Genomic DNA, 18,660 nt, shown 5'->3' on the forward strand with positions numbered 1-18,660 from the left:
AAAAAAAAAAGAAATAAAACTAACAACTAAAAACTTGTAACTAGGACTCAAGCATCCATCAAATTTTAAAAACCCATTCTCTTACTATCATGACACTCTATAATACCAACTTCAGAACGTAATAATCATAACAAAAAAATAAGATTTAAAATGTGAGTCAGACAGAGATGGTCAACACTGAGAAAATAAGTCAGCAAAATGATGTGTTTTGTTTTTAACTACTGCTCATTTATTAGTTACATCAGAACACATGGCATGCATTGAGGAGAGCAACTGGGCACTGCAGCCATCAGTGATCCTGCTGAGCCTACAAGGCTGCGCAGATGGCACCTAAGGACAAGCGAGCAAGCGAGGCAGGGATCACCTAGCTGTCTATGGTGGCTAAGATTCCAAGGGCAAAGCCTTTGGAAACAGATTTACATTTTGTCACCCAGGAATTACATCAAAGAGGGAAGCCCCACCTGCCCTCTGTTCTTAAACTAAAGGTTGAGGGGGTTGGAATCATGTGAATAACCCACCATCCAAATCATGCTCACTGCAAATTATAATCCAATTCCACTTCAATAATTTTTTCCCTGTCAACTCATACCCCTCAGAATAGACACTGTATGAATTTAGAAAAGATATAGTGAACGTAAAGGCTATGTATTCAACTCCAGTATCCTTTACGTCAAAGAGCCAATTACTCTTTTAGATGCTTGCTGTAACTGATGTATATAATAAATTAAAGAACTCCAGTGACACTTAAAAGATGGAGTCACTGGAATGCCAGACCATAATTAAAAACTGTATAGTCATATATGGCTTAATTAATAGACTTATTTAATACGATGATTGTAATCTACAGCTCAGTAAAATATTTCCATAACTAAAGAGTGACGTGACAATTTTGTCATGAGTATTTTTATTAGAGGAACAATACCAATGCCACTTGATGTTCAAGTGACACCTACTGCTTCTTGTGACAATGGGAAGAAAGAACACAAAGGCAGGAGAAAGCTACTACCCCCAACCGGACGTCAAGGGGCAATCTGGGCATTTGTTCTTTTGCAGAGACCAGTAGTCTTAACTTTTCATCCCCTCGAGGTCAGGGCGTGCAGCGCTGGAGAAACCGAGGGTATAAGCACACATCTCGGATGTGATGCCTGTTCAGAATCCAGCTGAGAAATCGCTCCAAGCCCAAGCCGTACCCTCCATGAGGACATGTGCCATATTTTCTCTGTTAAATAAATGAGAAAGAATGCTTATTTTAAAACTGCATCTTATCTAACCACATTAAAATTATTACTCCTATGAGTAATAATTACTCATAATTACTTCCACAGTGTGACCCAAATCCATATGCCTTCATAAACCATGCAGAGAGGAATAGTTCGGTGAACCATCTGAAGAGATTTCACCTTTCAAACTAATTGCCTTTATTTATCAGAGGAAAGTGAGGAATAGCATTAGATGCTGGTAGGATCTAATAATTTATTTTTTTTTAAACCTGCAGCAGGGGCTAACAAGGTAACTCAACAGTTGAGAGCACTGGCTGCTTTTCCAGAGGGCCTGGTTCAAATCCCAGCATCCACATGGTAGCTTAATACTATCTGTAGGGGTGGTTCCAGATCTTAAGCCCTCTTCTGGCCTCTGAGGGCATTGCATGTGAACAAACAAACAGGCCCCCTTCACATCAAAACTAAAACAAAAAACAAACTGCAGCAGATAAAGCTTTACAAACTGACTAAAGACAAAAGTGGCAATATCCCAATGCTACACGAAGCACACACAGCTCATCTGAATACCTGGGTTTCTGGCCTCCTAAACAATGTATGCAAAAAGTATTAACAGTGAAAAAAATTTAAAGACGTTTAAACAATTGCTTTTACCTGATCTGTATACCAGTAATAGGGAGCGGGGTCAATCCCTTCCCTCTTATAGCCTTCTAGAATCTCCTCACTGTCCCAGGAGCGCATCGAGCCTCCCACAATCTCACCGACGTTGGGCATCAACACGTCTACCTTAAAACAGTAAGTTGAAAAACCCACAATTACCACTCTACCAGACACAACTTCAAGGCTTTAGGGAAATTACTTATCAAGCTGCTACCTTGAAAGGAAGCCCCGAGACTACACAAAATTCAAGTAATACTCAAATTCTTTAACAGAACATGCCAACTGTTGCCAGGGAAGGGATTTTTCCTTTAATTACTGTCATTCTAGATTTATGAAATACTTTCTATGAGCTATATCTTATCCTAAATTACAGTCCCCAGACCCTTAAAAAAGCAAATTTTCTAATACTCATGGAATTACAAACTGACAGATTCAGTAAGGCGAGGATCCTCAGGACAGCGCTGCATATAGAAGGACTTAATCTCCACAGGAAATCGACACAGCAGGATTGGTTCATTAATGGTGTCTGTCATCAGTCTCTCTGGCGCTTCGGGAATATCCTGAGGTTAAACCAGATTTCATTAACATTTAAAACTGCAAAAAGAAACCAGCCTTTACCCTCAATCAGTTCCTATAGTATACTAGAGAATGCACATGGTCCGACAACCTGTGCACATGTATATAGGAACAATTTATTTAGAAAAGAAATAAAATCTACTTGTGGCTATCACTTGAGTGATAGTAGGATTAGCTTTTAACACAGCCCATGTGCTGAGTGTGCTATGGAATGACCCCACTGCCCCAGGCACCTGAAGTTATGACTAGACGCTGCTCTGACTCTTGGTCAGTGGCCAGACCCAAGTCTCCAGAGCAGAAAGCAGTCAGTGTAAGCTCCAGAATGTGACTGATCTGTAGAGTACCAATGACATTCATCTTTAAACTGCTACCTGCACTCCTTTCCTGTCACAATAAATCACTTATTCAGGGGTAGGAACAATAATAAAGTAAATAACCAACATCAAGTTTGTGTTATCACACCTGCAACAATAGCCAGGAAATATTAGATGACAAACCAAGCGAAGTTAGTCTCTCTAGAAACTGTATTCAAATCAGAAGTCCAAAGTCCTGTGCCAGTAAAAGCTAACAGAGAACTAGACAGGCTCACTGCTTTGTGTAAGGGCTGAAACAGAACTGGGCAGGCACTGGCTCTGCTCCCTGAAGGTTTGGAGGGACAGGATGAAATGGGGGAAACACTCTGATCTGATCTCTTAGATGGTATCTGTCTCCCATACTGTGGTTCTGTATGAGATGAATGTGTACCCGGAAAAGCCTGCAGACTATTCACAAGCTCTTGGGACCCGTGCTATGGGAGGGAGAAATACACGCCAGCATGCACCAAGAGCTTCCTGTGCTACTGGCCCTGACCACATCATCTGCTAGGAGAGGGTGTCACTTCACAGTAGACATGAGGACAGTTGGGTCAGTAACCCTCAGTTACATAGCAGGCTGAGAGAGAAGCCCACCTAGGGCACTACAGCTGGGGACTATTCCACTCAATTGCACTAGGCACTTTTAAGGTATAATAAGGTACTTTAAAACTTCAGTTCAGAATTATGCTATACATCATAAACTGAATTTACAAGACAGCAAGGGTGATGTGTGGAGACCTGACGTCATTTGTTCTCACTGCAAATCACTTCTGAAGCCAAAGCAAAGCTCTGCGGAGCAGCAGCTATTCATGGCTCACCTGTGAACACACATGCCAACAGCGAAGCAGGGTGGTCAAGTATAGATCTGAATACTTGCATGTTGGGGTCCTAGCTCAAGATGCTGGCGAATGAGTTGGCTGAGGAATAATCATTAGTGGTAAGAGAAAAAAAGGAATTCAAATATTCTGGAACTCCACAGAAGAGACCCTGTTCTAAAGTGCACTCTATCATGAATCCAGATAATCTTAAGTAGTTTTTGCTACTATTATTGACTTGAGGGCAAGCAGAGGCATCCAGCATCAGGAAGCAGCCACAACCAGCAACCTGTTCAAGCACACAAGCCCCTGTGAAGCAATGAGAAAGGGACACGTACATCTCCAAACTCGTAGAATGTCCCATCTTCTTTCTTTACATCATGCTCCCTCAGCCACTCAATAGCATCGCGATAGTTCATCCGGCGGAAGGGTCGTTTGGGGGGTTTAAAGTTCTAGAGTAAAAAGAAAAGAGCAAAACTGTATAAAAAGAAAGCATCCAGCCTTAAAATGCCTGTGAAGAAATGAAAGGAGGGAGGGGCTGGAGAAATGGCTCAGTGGTTGAGTATGGGCTGCTCTTCCAGAGGCCCCGGGTTCGATTGCCAGCCCCAACATGGCAGTTTGTAACCAGCTGTAACTCTAGTTCTAGGTAGGGATCCAGCACCTTCTTCTGACTTTCAGAGACAATGCATACATATGGTACACAGATATACACATAAGCAAAATACCCATCTCTGTGTGTGTGTGTGTGTGTGTGTGTGTGTGTGTGTGTGTGTACAAGCAGGGGATGGGATTGGACCCTAGAGAGATGGCTTGGCAGGTAAAGTCTTTTCTATGAAAGTATGATACCCAGGGTCGGATCCATGGACCACGGCTGGAGGCAGTGGAGGAGGGAGCCAATCCACCAAGTTGTTCTCTGCCTTCCCATCTGCACCATTCCACATACAGTAACAATAAGCTCTTTAGCATAGAAAGCAGTTCTGCAGGTCATTATTAGGAAAGAGTATTTCAGATGAAGAAACACTTATGAACTGCCTCTTCTCTAAACTTAAATACGGTCATTGGCAATTTACCAGTATTAAAGTTTTAAAACATTATTTACTTATTTCAGTTCACCAAACCTACAAGAACAGAGTGACTCTGTCTTCCACAAAGACTGGAATCTTTTCATTTGGAGACAACACCACACCTACCGGGTGGAGGTCATGCACTATGCTTGCCACTGGTGACTTCAAGACTCTGGCCACCACATCACACACTAGGTCCTCTAAACGGTTCAGGAGGTCCTCAAAGGTCAGGAAAGGGCACTCGGCTTCCACGTGAGTGAACCTGAAGAAAAGCCACAGCTGAGCGCTGCTCCTATTGCACACAGACATCTCTCTCAAGCAAAGGTTTGAACCTTGGGGAATTGTTCAGAGTGAACTCTAGGTATCTCACTGAAAGCTCACAGGAAAATCAGAGAATAGATTTTGGTTGTGGCCTAAGGAACCAACTGCCTTTTCTTTCTGCTTTGGCAGGGTCTTATAGGCCAGCCTGGCCCTGAACGTCTAATCCTCCTGCCTCTACCTCCCAAGTGAGATTACCAGTAAGTGCCACCAGGTCCACTTCTATGTGATGCTGGGGACTTAACGCTGTATATGCTAAGCATGCACTCTACCAGCTGACCTCTACCCCAGCCCAAGGAGTCGCTTAGGTAAGACAATTACATACTCAGCCAGGTGTCTCCGTGTCCTGGACTGTTCGGCCCTGTATGACTGGGCTATACAAAAAACATCTCCCAGGGCTGGAAGGCAGGTCTCCAGGTACAACTGTGAGGACTGGGTCAAAAATGCTTCTTCCCCGAAATAGTCAAGCTTGAAGAGTGTGGCCCCACCTTCCACCTGCGTCTGCACCAGTGTTGGAGTGGTAACCTGTTAAGGCGAGGAGGAGCAAACGTGTCTGTTGTGGTCATCACTTCCAAGCGACACCGGGTACCACTTGCAAAAGGTGACCTGTAACAGGCACTTACTTCACAGTACCCCCTGTCGAAGAAGTGGTCCCTAAAACACCTGGTGATCATGGACCGTGCTTTCAGGATTTTGGACATGTTCTCTCCCCGGATCATCATGTGCCGGTTGTTGAGCTGGACGTCCACATCCGATTCCTCGTTGATCAGGTTATCAGCCCCTCCAGCTGGAGCCAGCCCCACAAGTTCCCAGAAGTCGCAGCTCAGCTCATGGCCTCCCGGAGCCTACATGTGTAAAAGGCAGAAGAGAAAAGCAGAGAAAGTGAGACAGACACTAAACATTAATAGCACTGAAGATGTTAGAGCCAAGTTTTCAGAAAGGTTATTTTAAGAACATGGTTAGTAGCTTTAGTCTCCACAATTAGAGACCCAATAACTTAGCTCTATAATTTTACATTTAATACTTCTTCCCATGTAAACACACACATGCATTTTATAAACTAAAAAGGCTGTGGTAGTTTGAATATGCTTGGCCCATGGGAAGTGGCACCCGTGGGTGTGGCCTTGTTGGAAGAAGTGTGTCCCTGTAGGGTGGGCTCTGAGAGCCTATGCTCAAGCTCCGCTTAGTGCCCATCCTCCTGGCTGCCTGTGGAGGAGAGTCCTCGCCTGCTGCTTGCAAATCAAGATGTAGAACTCTCAGTTTCTTCAGCATCATGTCTACCTGCATGCTGCTGCTTCCTGCCTTGATCACAGTGGACGGAACCTCTAAAACTGTAAGCCAGCCCCAAGTAAATATTGTCCTTTATAAAAGCTGCACTGGTCATGGTGTCTCTTCACTGTAGTGAAAACCCTAATTAAGACAAAGGCAAATACTATGAGTTACATCAACTCTAATTCCGTGACCTAGAGTAACTAACAACTATTAGCATGATGGTTTCTTTTTCTAGCATTTGTCTAAAGAGTTAACATACTTCTCTATATTTAAAACTTAAATATGGAAATTAAAAGCTAGTTCAGCAGTTAAGAGTGCATTCTACCCGTCCAAAGAATCTGAGTCCAGTTCCCAGCACCCACAGGGTGGCTAGCAATCACCTTTAAAATCAGCTCCATGACGCCTGATGCCTCTAGTTTCTGAGGGCCGGCTGTGCTTGTGAGCACATAACATATACCTACATACATATACGTAATTGAAGTAAAAAATAAAGTCTTACATTTAAATGGAAATATTTTACTCAAAGCAGTCATCTACTTAGAAAAAGAAAATCCGAATTTTCCCTATTGACTCCATGGAGAGTAATTTATTCTAAAGGCCTCTCACTCCGGGAGCATGTAATTATCTTGTTGCCAGTGGGACAGCAAGCAACACCATGACAACCACTCCATCTGTAATCACAGTACTTCAAGAAAGCTCAGTGAACAGACACTCATTTTTATTACAGGGCAGGCTTTTACATGAACACTGGTACTAGGAGTATTTGCTCCCTCTTGTGGTTAATAAGCTACACTTGTAGGGTTTTTTTTTTTTTCTAGGCAACAGTTAAAACCACAGTAGCTATTTGAATTGTAACTAGCAACAGGTAAATGTTACTAGCATAGGTTCCCTGCCCTTGGATAAAGCGAAAATATATTCCAACGTTCGGTCCCTCTCCCACTTTCTTTCTTTTTTCTTTTTTCTAAGACACTACCAATTCCTATTCAGAAAGTTTCCGTTTAGACTAGTGTTTTCTAAAATCCTCAGAGTTTAAATAGGTTTGGCCCCGCAGACTCATGTGCTTGAACCCTTGGCTCCCGGGCAGTGGCACTGTAAGGAGGCATGGCCTTGTGCATCACTGTGGGGGTGGGCTTTGAGGTCTCTATGCTCAAGCTCTGCTCAGTGTGGAACGGCCGCCTATGGAATTCAGTCCCTTTCTGCTGCCTGTGGATCAAGATGTAGAACTCTCGGATCCTCCAGCCCCATGTCTGCCTGCACACTGCCATGCTTCCTGCCATGATGATAATGGACTGAACCTCTGAACCTGTAAGCCAGCCCCAAGTAAATGTTTCCTTTATAAGAGTTGCCTTGGTCATGGTGTCTCTCCATGAAATCCTTAGTTAAGACAGTGGATTAGCTGCTAGTGATCATGCAACTGGGTTTGTTACAGAAGCCATGGCAGCCCCATCCAAATCTACTGAATGCATTCTTTCACTTGGATGTGTTAGTTGTGTCATGGTATGTCACAGCAAAAAAGCCATCACTAAAAGTAGGCTCTCTATCTTGAACTTCCCAACCTCCAGAACTGCAAGAAAAATGTCTTTTCGTCATGAATTTCCCAGTCCATGAGATGGGGTTATGAGCTGCAAAAGGCAGACTAAGATAAACACATAAGTGCACATAGTCTACTGGACATATTAGATTGACTTTATAGTATTTGACACTTATGCATTTATAGAACAATACCAAAACTACAGACATCGGGGAACAAACTATTAAATACCAATTCCTTTCCCCACGAGTTCGGCGCGCTTACCTGTTTGCCCTTTGGAGTTAGGTTTAGTGTTCCATACACTGCCACACTACTCTCCGTGGACAAGACTACTCCATTGTAGCATTGACACTGTAAAAAGGTCAAAGTTCATATTAGCCCACTGAAGTTGATTTAAAATAGTCTAATAAATGTAAACCAATTATTTACAAACAAGTTAATTTTGGTTTGGTTTTCTATTGGAGATAGTCTCATACAGCCCAGCTAACCTTGGATTTTTGACATTCCTGCCTCTAAGAGAAAGTGCTAGGATTGATTATAGGCTGTGCCACCATCCCGGTTCACCACTGATTTCTAAAATTGGAGAGAGAGGGAGAGAGAGAATGCTAGCTAGCTATTTTTGGAGAATGCAGTGAATCAGTATAGCCACGCACCACACAATATTTCTTTTAGCAATGGGGTGCGTTTATATGACCTACTGATATGACAACTAAGTTAAGTACACCCTAATATTTGCTCAACATGATAGTTTAGTAATGTACTTGTTGGACTGTGGTACTATCATTCAAAACATGGCTGTATAAAAACATATCTGCCCCCTTTATATGAACACTTAAGATAAAGGACACTAGCCCCCACTACAGATCCCCACAGTCCATCTTTGACTTAGACGGACAGAGCTTCTCTACACTGTGATGATCAGTACGTGCTAAAGTCGTTACAAGAGAAGAGCAATTTGACAATAGTGGGATAGGGGTGCTTACACTTGTAGCTACTAATTACAGAGACACAAGTGGGCATCATGTGCCTCTTGACATAACCAGAGGAACAGAGGTTCACTTATAGCTGTGTGAAGGAAATAAAAGTCCAATACTATCAGGCACGACGTCCGTTTGTAAGAGCAGTGCAAGCAGAAGTGCACTGAGTGACACAAGGCAGGATTAACCAATCTCACACTGTGGGACACTCCACAAAATAATGTTTCTGGGGTTTCCTCCCACAAAGAAACGGGGGAGCAGAAGGAAAGACACTGTTGTGAATACGACATCCAGGGAAACAAACCAGGATCCACCATAAACCGGCTCTCTATAATGTTCTAAGATTTTATGTTTCAGAAAATTTCCATAGCAAAAGTTTCCCCTCTAGCTTTTCTAAGGTATAATCAAATTTGTTTACATTTGTGATATTCAATGGTTTGATACAGGTATCCAGTCAACACAGTAAAAATTTAAAATATGTGAATTCTAAAATTCTCAAAATTTACAATTATGGGCCCTATTAAATACAATCTTACAGACAGATTTAAGATAAAATACCTACCAAGTCATCTGACAAGACACACTGAAGATAACCCGTACCATCTCGCAACACCAAAAACATCAAATTCTTTCCTAGAAATGAGAACAAAATTCAGCCAGTCTCAAGGGACTCCAGAGTACTTCATAGCCCACCCTACATGAGCAGCTCCAAGGCTAAGCATCAGCAGTTCCAACCTCTACATGTGGAGTTCCCCCAAGCCTATTTTTTATGTACTGTATGTTCTAATGGTACACGGTCGTTGCCATCCACATGATCAAGGGACAGTCTGTCAGTCCTGACCCGAGGCACTGTCGTACATACTTCTGAACCCCCTACAATGTACAGAACAGTACTGAGCACTCAGAAGGGGCATAAAGATGTGAAGATACACACTCACTTATATCCCATTCGTTTTTATGAGCAACTTGATAATCACTTACAGTTAAGTAATAAACTAATAAAAAGGAGAAAAAGGGCTGGTGAGATGGCTCAGCAGGTAAGAGCACTGACTGCTCTTCCAAAGGTCATGAGTTCAAATCCCAGCAACCACACGGTGGCTCACAACCACCATAAGATCTGACGCCCTCTTCTGGTGCATCTGAAGACAGCTACAGTGTACTTAATTATAATAATAAATCTTTGGGCCAGAGCAAGCAGGGACTGAGCAAGTGAGGAGAGGGGCCAACCAGAGCCAGCAGAGATCCTAAAAAAATCAATTCCCAACAATCAGATGAAGGCTCACAACTACCTGTACAGCTAGAGTGTATTCACATACATAAAATAAATAAATATTTTAAAAAGAAAAAAAATGTCAGCGTGAAGGTAATTATAAAAATCAAAACTAAGGTGTCGGGGATGAGGAGCTAGTCTGTGGTTAAAGTGCTTGCCATGCAGGTATGAGGAGCAGATTTCAGACCCCCAGAACCCATGCAAACAGCAAGGTAGGTGGGTGTGGTGGCCCCTGTAATTCCAGCCTTAGAAGAGCTGGGAGCCGTCCACAGCAAACTGGTTAGCTAGACCAGCCATGTCAAGGAGCTCCGGGTTCAAGTGAGAGACCCTGCCTCAAACAGATACAGTGGAAGATAAACCCTGGATAATGTCAGACGTCAGTCTCAGGCTTCCATGTGCATATGCCTCCACATATCTGACCACATACATACATTCAAACATGCCTTCTCACACATGGTGATACATGGGAGGGCAGGGGACCAACGAGGATGCTAACATAAGAAAATAAAAGAAAAATAAGCACACAAAAAACCTCTGGGATCATATTCTAGATGAGGATCTGTCCTTATAACATATGTCCCTGTTTCTCATTAAATAATTAAAACTCAGTTTGAGGATGATGTACTTATTATACACCCCCTGACCACTGGGACTTCTAACAGGTGAAGGGATGTCTAAGTTTCCCACTTTCAGAGTCACGTGGCATAGGAACCAATGTAGGCTATCAATTACCACACCCTTTAAAAAGGCAGTACACCAAGAACCCAAACAAACCTGAAGAGATGTTTCTATGTTCTTCTTCACCTAAAATCAGGATTATTTAAGACTGTAAAGAGGGAAAGAAAACCTACCCACTCACCTTGCCTGCGTAATCTGTGGACCCAGCCAAACACCTTCACTCTCTTGCCTCTGTATCCTTCTAACGCACGAATCTTTACCTGTCAAATTTAAATGAAAACTACTTGAAACATGTCATTATTTCAGACCACCATTTTCATCAATATTCCATAGTCAAGTGTCAGACACAACCACTGCTGGGTATACGGCGGACATACTTAATGCCAGTACTTGTAAGGAAAAGACAGGGAGGGGTTCAATGAATTCTAGGCCAGTCAGGAGTATGTTTGTTTCAAACAACAACCAAACATCCAATAACAACAAAAAATCAAACCAAACAAGAAAACCCCCACCACCACAATAATCAGTAAAAAAAAAAAAAAAACAAATAAAACAAAATTGGGGACAGTTCAGAATCAAACACCTTACTTTACTATGCTGGACTTAAAAAAAGAAAGAAAAGAAAACGTCCTTTACCATTAACGCAAAATTGGCAATGAGAGATACCTAAAACTGTTCCAGATCCTGTTACAGAAAATCAGTTAATAACTGAATTCAGGTTGTTACAAGAGATGTGTCACCCACACTAGCAACAATCCCAGCCTCACAGGTCTAAACACCCAGACACCGGAAACCTAAACGGAGAGGACAATGCTGCGAAGAGGAACTGACAGACACTTCGCTGGCAGGAACATTCCTGGAGCCCAAGCCACACTCACTGCTGGGTCAGCAATCTGTTTGAGTTCCAGAAAAAAAAACAAGAGCAAACCTTTCAAAGAGTCATAAATGCTTCTGAAGTACTTGCAAAACTTGTGAAAAATCTACCTTTTGACTTTTTCTAGAGAAGGCAAAATCATTTGCCTCAGACTAGCCAGCACAGCCAGACGGCAGCCATCATTTTCTGCTGCTGGTCAGTGGGAGCAGAATCTACCACTCATCACGTAATCTCTAAACTTTAGGATCAAACTGAACCTCTCAAAGGCAACCTCTCAGCACTCAGAACACTGTCTCTTTCTCCTAAAAAGGAAGACAGAACAGCAGAACAAAGGATGTGTGCCCTGCAAACCCATAAGTAGTGCAGATGCAGCCAAGCCCACAACAGGAGGAACGACAGACACTCACACATGCCGGCTCTGGTAGGCTCGGGTCATTTTTAATGATAATTTTTTTTGCTTCCTCCAAGTTCTTTTCTCTTCGTAAGTTATCTTCTGCCTAATTTTAAAAATAACATAATTGGTAAAGATAGTGCTGGGTGTTAACTGTAAAAATGTGTAGTGGCAAATTCATTAGTCACCTCTTTCTTCTCCCGAGAATCGTTCTTCATCTGTTCTCTGTGCCACATCTTCTTGATGTTCTTCATCTGTGACTTAGAAATAACATCCCACCTCTACAGAGAGAGCATAAGGATATGGGTTATCAATACCTCTACGTGCTCAGAAAACTTATTTTTCACAAAATATACTCTCGAAAAGGTTTTGGTGCACCCTACCTCATTTTCCTTTTGTGAATCCACATAAATGGTGGGAAACGGCTCTTTTCCAACTGTCATCAAAGCCTTGGAGAGGAGGAGAGAGAAAACATTTCAGTATTATGCAATGCTTAGTAGCCAAAACCACACCTGGATTATGAATCTGAACATTACCAAGAGCCTAGAAGAAAACGTCAGGAGCCAAGAGGCAAAAACTACGTCAGCAGGATGACTCACCGAGTCTCCTACAAAAGGAGTTTGCTCTCCATGTCACGCTACTGAAAATCCCAACCAGTTCAGGCACACAGCAAGTAAGCCCCTACCTCCACCCCGTCAGAGAAGAGGGTCAGATGGTCATAGGGACCAGCACAGCTACGCCAACAACAGGAGAGGGGAAGCGGGAAGCAAGAACACTTTGCAAACACTATCTGAAAAGTTGGAGACTTGTAAAATATCAAAGGCGGGACCTAAGATAGGCAGGTCTGAAACTCTTTCAACAAAGTAAAAGCCAAGTTACCCAGAAGGCTAATCTCCATTTAATTTGAAAAACTCTCACGAGACTATTTTTTTTCATCAGTATTGGTTGTCACAGTTTGAATATGCTTGGCCCAAGAAGTGGCACTATTAGAAGGTGTGGCTCTGTTGGAGTAGGTGTGTCACAGTGGGTGTGGGCTATAAGACCCTCATCCTAGCTGCCTGGAAGTCCGTATTCTGCTAGCAGCCTTCAGATGAAGATGCAGAACTCTCAGCTCTGCCTGCCTGGGTGCTGCCATGCCCACCTTGATGTTTTGAACCTGTAAGCCAGGCCCAATTAAATGTTGTTCTTTATAAGACTTTCATTGGTCATGGTGTGTGTTCACAGCAGTAAAACCCTAACCAAGACATTGGTATATCAGGCATTACTGTATTATATATCACTTAGTAGTTTATAGTTTGTATGATTTAAGTTAGTGAATATAAAAAAAAATTAAAAATGCTTGTTATGTTTTTATTGAGTGAGTGTGTGTGGTCAGAGGACAACTAGAAACATCAACTTCCTCTTCCCACCACATGGGTCTGAACTCAGATTGTCAAGATTGGTAGCAATCACCTTTACCCACTTAGCCATTTCACTGGCCCCAAAAGGCCAATTTTCAAAATAGGGTCTCCAGCTCAAATCAGTCTTGATCTGGCTGCGCAGCTGAGGATGACCTTGAACTCCTGATCCTCCTACCTTTCTTTACCTTCCAAGTGCTGGAATTACGGGTCAAAGACAAACATGAATATCTTAGTAACCTTCAAGCACTGTCTGAAAATTTCTCTAGATTTATTACATCAAACAGGAAGAGAAGCACCTTACTCTCTGGGGCAATAGAATCTGAAGTTTATTTATAAAGCCTGACCTTTGAGATCCTACCATCTAGTCTTTGCCTGTTTGAGCCCCCTCTAGGGCTACTGAGCTGCCCTGTGCTTCCGCTGTTCTATGAGCCATACAGCCTGACCTGTCTGGTTTCATTCCTCAGCTAAAGGCCAGAGGCCATAAAGTTACAAAAGACAGTCAGTCACTAAAGGGGTTTAAACAGTTCCGCCTCTGAGGAAATATTAACAACATTTATTTAAGATTAGCTAAGAACCACCCCCCACATACACACATACACACACACACTCGAGAAGCAGTCATAAAAAGAACAAAGGGAGGAATGCCCAAATTCCTGAAAAATCTCCGCTCATTCCCAGAGAAGGCACGCACAGCCCCCAGTGCAAAGGATCACTGTGACTGCCTACATTCTTTGTACGGACGCCGTACCTTCCATGAACACATAGCTGCACCTGCAGAGCCCTTGGAATCCATTTCCTCCCTCTAACTGTACACGGATACTCATCTTTAAGGTCAGAGACGGGAAGAGCCTAACTAACTACCACTCCTCACATCTGGAGTGACTGAAGCGCACACCTTCAGGCGGACGGCAGCGTCCCTCTTCACCACTGGTTTTGCAAAGTCCCAGGAGATAACGCCAATTGGGAAAGACCTCCCTCCGAAGCGTTAAAAGAACATATTAAAGCATGACCACGTGGCCTGACCTTAGTAGAAAACACTTCTAGGTTAGGAGGATTTGATGACTGATGCTGGCAAGCATCTATGAAAACAAGAATTGGCCAAATATATGGATGCACAGAGAAAGGAGTGTCAGGGTCTTGCTCTCCCAAAGAGGGGCATTTAACCATCCCCCTTGTTGGAGTATAGCCAGAGGACTCCAGCATTCCAGGTCGACATAGTCAACAAATACTATAGTGGGGACACCTTAACCTGATGCAGTTAATTCTGAATCGAAGGATTCCTGGGATATGTGCAACTTAGAATGAGCTAACCTTGTAATGATGTTCCTAGGCCCCCAAAATAATAGTCCATTCGTGAAGTGGCATTTTTGTCTCAGGCATTCAGATTCGTGAGTCTGCTCTGAAAAGCTGGTTCACTGATGGGTTGCTGGTTACGTCAAGTCTTTGGGTCTCAAGGTCAAGATGGTATCTGCACTATGACAAGGCCATCAAGAGACCTCTTCAGACTCACCCGGGGGGAATGGGGTCAGTGTGGTGATTCAGAGGGGATTCCTACTGTTACAAGAACTGAAAAATAGACAACCTGACAGAGAAAATAAGTCCAGAAATGAACACCTTGTAGTAAAGAAGAAAAAGAAAAAACTGATATATATGTAAGTTTGGGCCTTGACCTACCACTATTAAATCTACATATGTGTATACCCCTTTTACCTTCCCTTTTAGGGTTCCTTTTCGAAGTCTAATGTTTGAAACAAAATTATTGGGTTGGGGAGATGGCTGAGTGGGTAAAGCAGGATGGCCTGAGTTTTAGTTTGGTGCTCAGAATTCACATGGCTGAACAACAGAACAAACAGTACTGAGATATTATCCCCTGACTCCCATACCTGTGGCAGAGGCACACAAATATTGCCCCCTGACCCGCCCCGTCCTGTGAACAAATGCAGTATTTTCTTTTCAAAGGAAGAATGAAATAAAATTCTCGACAGGTCATTCAGTGTCAACACTCATTGCTAAACGGCAGTGCAGTTGTCCTAATGAGATTACCTTTAGGCCTGTTTTGAATGGTTTCTCCTTGGTTCCATCTCCCGTTGCATCATTTCCTTCTCGGTCAGAGACATAGAGCTCTGCTGTGTTTAAAAAAAAAAAAAAAAAGGAAAGAAAAATTACTCATCACTCATCAGTAATGCTCAGGCACTTAAAAGTGCAAATGCTTTATCAATTTTCTATCTTTGTAAACAAAAAAATCATCGGATTTGTAAAAAATTCCCACAGTCCAAAAGTCAACATATTATTTTTCCAATCTCCCTGTTTAAAACTATCCCACCCCTAACACAATGAATTACAAATCTGACCTTCCTATGATTTTTTTCCATTACTGAAACCTATTCGTACGTCTGTCTTCTTGACTGCACAAAAATAGAAGCAGAGTTTTAAAATTCGTCCATTTATTAGACGTTGTATCTTAAAAGTCGGAGTGACCTGGGGAGAATTTATTTAATCTTCCTGTGCTTACTTCATCGATCAAATCAGGAAGACACTATACATCGTACAGAGCTGTACTGAGAAGAAACAGAACACGACGTGAATCAGGCACCCCAGTAACTGTGCATGCACAGTGAGCAAACGAAAATGACAGTTCCCTGTGCCTTTCGAAACAAATCCAAACTCAGGGGTTAAGCCGCAGAGGGCCTCGCTACTGTGACATCGCCTCGGTCTCTTAAATCTTTTTCATTTTCACCGCTGCAGATCTCACGGGGGGGAAAAATGAGGTTGTGCGAAAATTAACTAAAAGCCTTACATCATTCCCAGAAGAACGACTGAAGAAGTGCACATCTGGGGCTTCACTAGGTCCCAGACCCCTTGCAGCGCCCTAGTCGTTCGCGGTGGGGCTGGGGGCCAGGGAGGCGGTGGCCCAGGGACCCCCAGGGCTGGAGCAGAGCCAGCCCGGGACCACCGAGAAGGATGCTCAGGTGGCCCAGGTCTGAGGATCTGGGGCGAGGGACCAGGGCCCCACGAATATTGGGGAGTGCGCCCACGCCGCGCCAAGCACTAAGAGAAGTTCTGGAATTCGGCAGGGACGCTTCCGCCGAGCCTCACTCACCGAGAACCATCTCTGCAGTCCCCCTGACCACCTCTGAGGACATCGACACTGCACCACCGCCACCCGCTCCCCGCAACGTGCACTCTAAGGCTTCCTTGACTGAGGCGTTGTTGCATCAGATCACCTAAGAGCCAGCGGTTGCGGATGTGAGTCAGCGGAACGTCGGGTGTCCATTGGCTAGACGAGGTGGGCGAGTGAGGCAGTGGCCGCCATTTTTAGTCAGGGAAGAGAACACTTCCGGTTCGAAGACCCTGGGCGGAGTGCGTTCTCCCGGCTTAGGAGACTCAATAGCAAGTCCTTCGGGTTGGGGTACGCACCTGAAGAAGTCAGTCTCCCTGAATTCCCAGCCCTGTGCCTAGCTGAACGCATTGCAGGTTCTATTTTTGAGGAATTCAACCACCATGGTGGAAAAGGGGAAATTTTTTTAAAGATTTATTTTTCGATTTATATGTATGAGTGAGTGGTTTGCGGCTACACGCGCTGGATGCGTGCCCTGGTAAAAGAGCAGACGTTGGACCTCTAGGGACCTGAGTTCTGGATGATTGTGAGCTGAGGAAGCGAACCCGAGACCTTCGGAAGAGCAGCAAGTGCTCTTAACCGCTGAGCCCCCGAAAATATACTTTAAAAAAGAAATTGTGATGAGCCAACCATCCACAGACTTCCCTAATAGAAGGACAGCTTATATAACATCTAATCGCGTCGGTCGATGTACTAATAATCCTCAGATGATTTAAAATATGCGAGAAGATTTGTATAGGTTCGATGCAGACACTGTGCTATTCGGTAAGGGTCCTGTTAACAATCTCCCTGACAGCGAGGGATGGCCGCACTCCCTGCTTCTGGTGGTAGATCTTCTATGTCACCAGTCAGGTTATATAGGTAATGTGTCTGGCTAGGATCGGCTTAGTGCTCCCAAGACAGCGTGCAGTTCAGGAAGCGCTTGGCTAACTCTTCTAGGCAAACTGTCTCTCTCCAGGACCTGACGTTTCTTTGCGGCACAGCTGAGAAAGTCACTATCAGAAATTGGCTGGCGTTTACCAGTGCCCTTTATTGATTGACTCGCGGACTGAATTGTGTTTCATTAATGGCATTGTTCAGGCTATGGTCATTCTAGGGGTCGCTCTGTTCTTGTGGTCACCGTGTTCCCGGAACACTGCGTTCTCCGTATTATTCTGGTCTCTCTACTCAGTCCATTTGGTTTGCCGGGCACGGTAAAGGGTCCATCTCTATTTAACTTTCACCATAGTTACCGGCCTAAATTCAGGGCATACGAATCCGATGTCGTCATGTTGACGTTGGGCAGCTTCCGGGCTCCTCTCCTGGATCCGGTCAAATTCGCAAACGCCCTCCATAGAGCTTTCGTTCCATTCAGTGTTTTGCTCCACAAAACAATTTTTTTTGGAGAGAGAAAAGGCAAAAATCATTGTGAGGTCTCCTTACTCCATCCCAGCCTGGGAAGGGGTGTGCGTGTGGAAGAAGTAAGTAGTGTGTAGAACCTGTACTGCAGACAACAGTGGCAATATCACTATGAGACTTACTGTAAGGCATTGAAGAGTCAACTTCCCTCTCGCCTGGGAGAGTTAAATTTAAACACAAGTTAGTCCGTTTATCCCTGGAGGACCTTTTCTTTGGTGATCCCCCAAGCCGCTTCATGTTTGTCTTGCAAGCACCCAGAACAATAAGAAATAAGATCATTTAAAAACTAATATCCCGGGCTGGTGAGATGGCTCCACGGGTAAGAGCACCAACTGCTGTTCCAAAGGTCCTGAGTTCAAATCCCAGCAACCACACATGTGGTGGCTCACAACCACCCGTAATGAGATCTGACGACCTCTTGTGGTGCGTCTGAAGACAGCTACAGTGTACTTACATATAATAAATAAATAAATAAATAAATAAATCTTTGAGCCTGAGCGAGCGGGGTCTACTGGCTGACCCAGAGCGAGCAGGGCCGACTGGCCGGAGTGAGTAGGGTTGACCAGAGCAAGCAGAGGTCCTAAAAGTCAATTCCCAACAATTAGATGAAGGCTCACAACTATCTGTACAGCTACAGTGTGTACTCATATACATAAAATAAATAAATCTTTTTTTTATATTTTATTTACATGTAAATTTCTCCAGTCCCAGTTTCCCCTCCAAAAAACAAAGAAACAAACAAAAACAA

At 43.6% G+C, this 18,660-nt stretch overlaps 1 protein-coding gene and 1 long non-coding RNA gene across 4 annotated transcripts in view; one reads left to right on the forward strand and one right to left on the reverse strand.

The window, feature by feature from the left end:
- The window catches only part of LOC116087269, an 11,832-nt gene extending 6,726 nt beyond the window's left edge, over nt 1-5,106 (forward strand). Inside the window, exon 2 of the long non-coding RNA XR_004117343.1 lies at nt 4,730-5,106. This is a non-coding gene — a long non-coding RNA (uncharacterized LOC116087269). The remainder of the gene's footprint in view (nt 1-4,729) is intronic.
- Nars1 (asparaginyl-tRNA synthetase 1) lies at nt 212-16,759 on the reverse strand. 3 transcript variants are annotated; one of them, XM_031365873.1, is made up of 15 exons: nt 16,497-16,759; nt 15,440-15,519; nt 12,380-12,445; nt 12,185-12,277; nt 12,013-12,102; nt 10,913-10,991; nt 9,346-9,416; nt 8,071-8,157; nt 5,627-5,848; nt 5,329-5,528; nt 4,812-4,947; nt 3,960-4,073; nt 2,306-2,437; nt 1,872-2,003; nt 212-1,219 (listed from the first exon to the last, which is right to left on the reverse strand). In XM_031365873.1, the coding sequence occupies exons 1-15, from the start codon at nt 16,537-16,539 to the stop codon at nt 1,088-1,090; spliced, it is 1,677 nt and encodes a 558-aa protein (XP_031221733.1). In that variant the 5' UTR covers nt 16,540-16,759; the 3' UTR covers nt 212-1,087. The 3 variants fall into 3 exon arrangements, with proteins under 3 accessions (XP_031221733.1, XP_031221732.1, XP_031221734.1); XM_031365872.1 differs by having other exon boundaries at nt 15,440-15,522; nt 16,497-16,755; XM_031365874.1 differs by lacking the exon at nt 16,497-16,759 and adding an exon at nt 16,194-16,393 and having other exon boundaries at nt 15,440-15,522.
- Between the last annotated feature and the right edge of the window lie 1,901 nt (nt 16,760-18,660).

Source organism: Mastomys coucha, unplaced genomic scaffold, assembly GCF_008632895.1.
Source record: "Mastomys coucha isolate ucsf_1 unplaced genomic scaffold, UCSF_Mcou_1 pScaffold13, whole genome shotgun sequence".
Classification (NCBI taxonomy): Eukaryota; Metazoa; Chordata; class Mammalia; order Rodentia; family Muridae; genus Mastomys; species Mastomys coucha.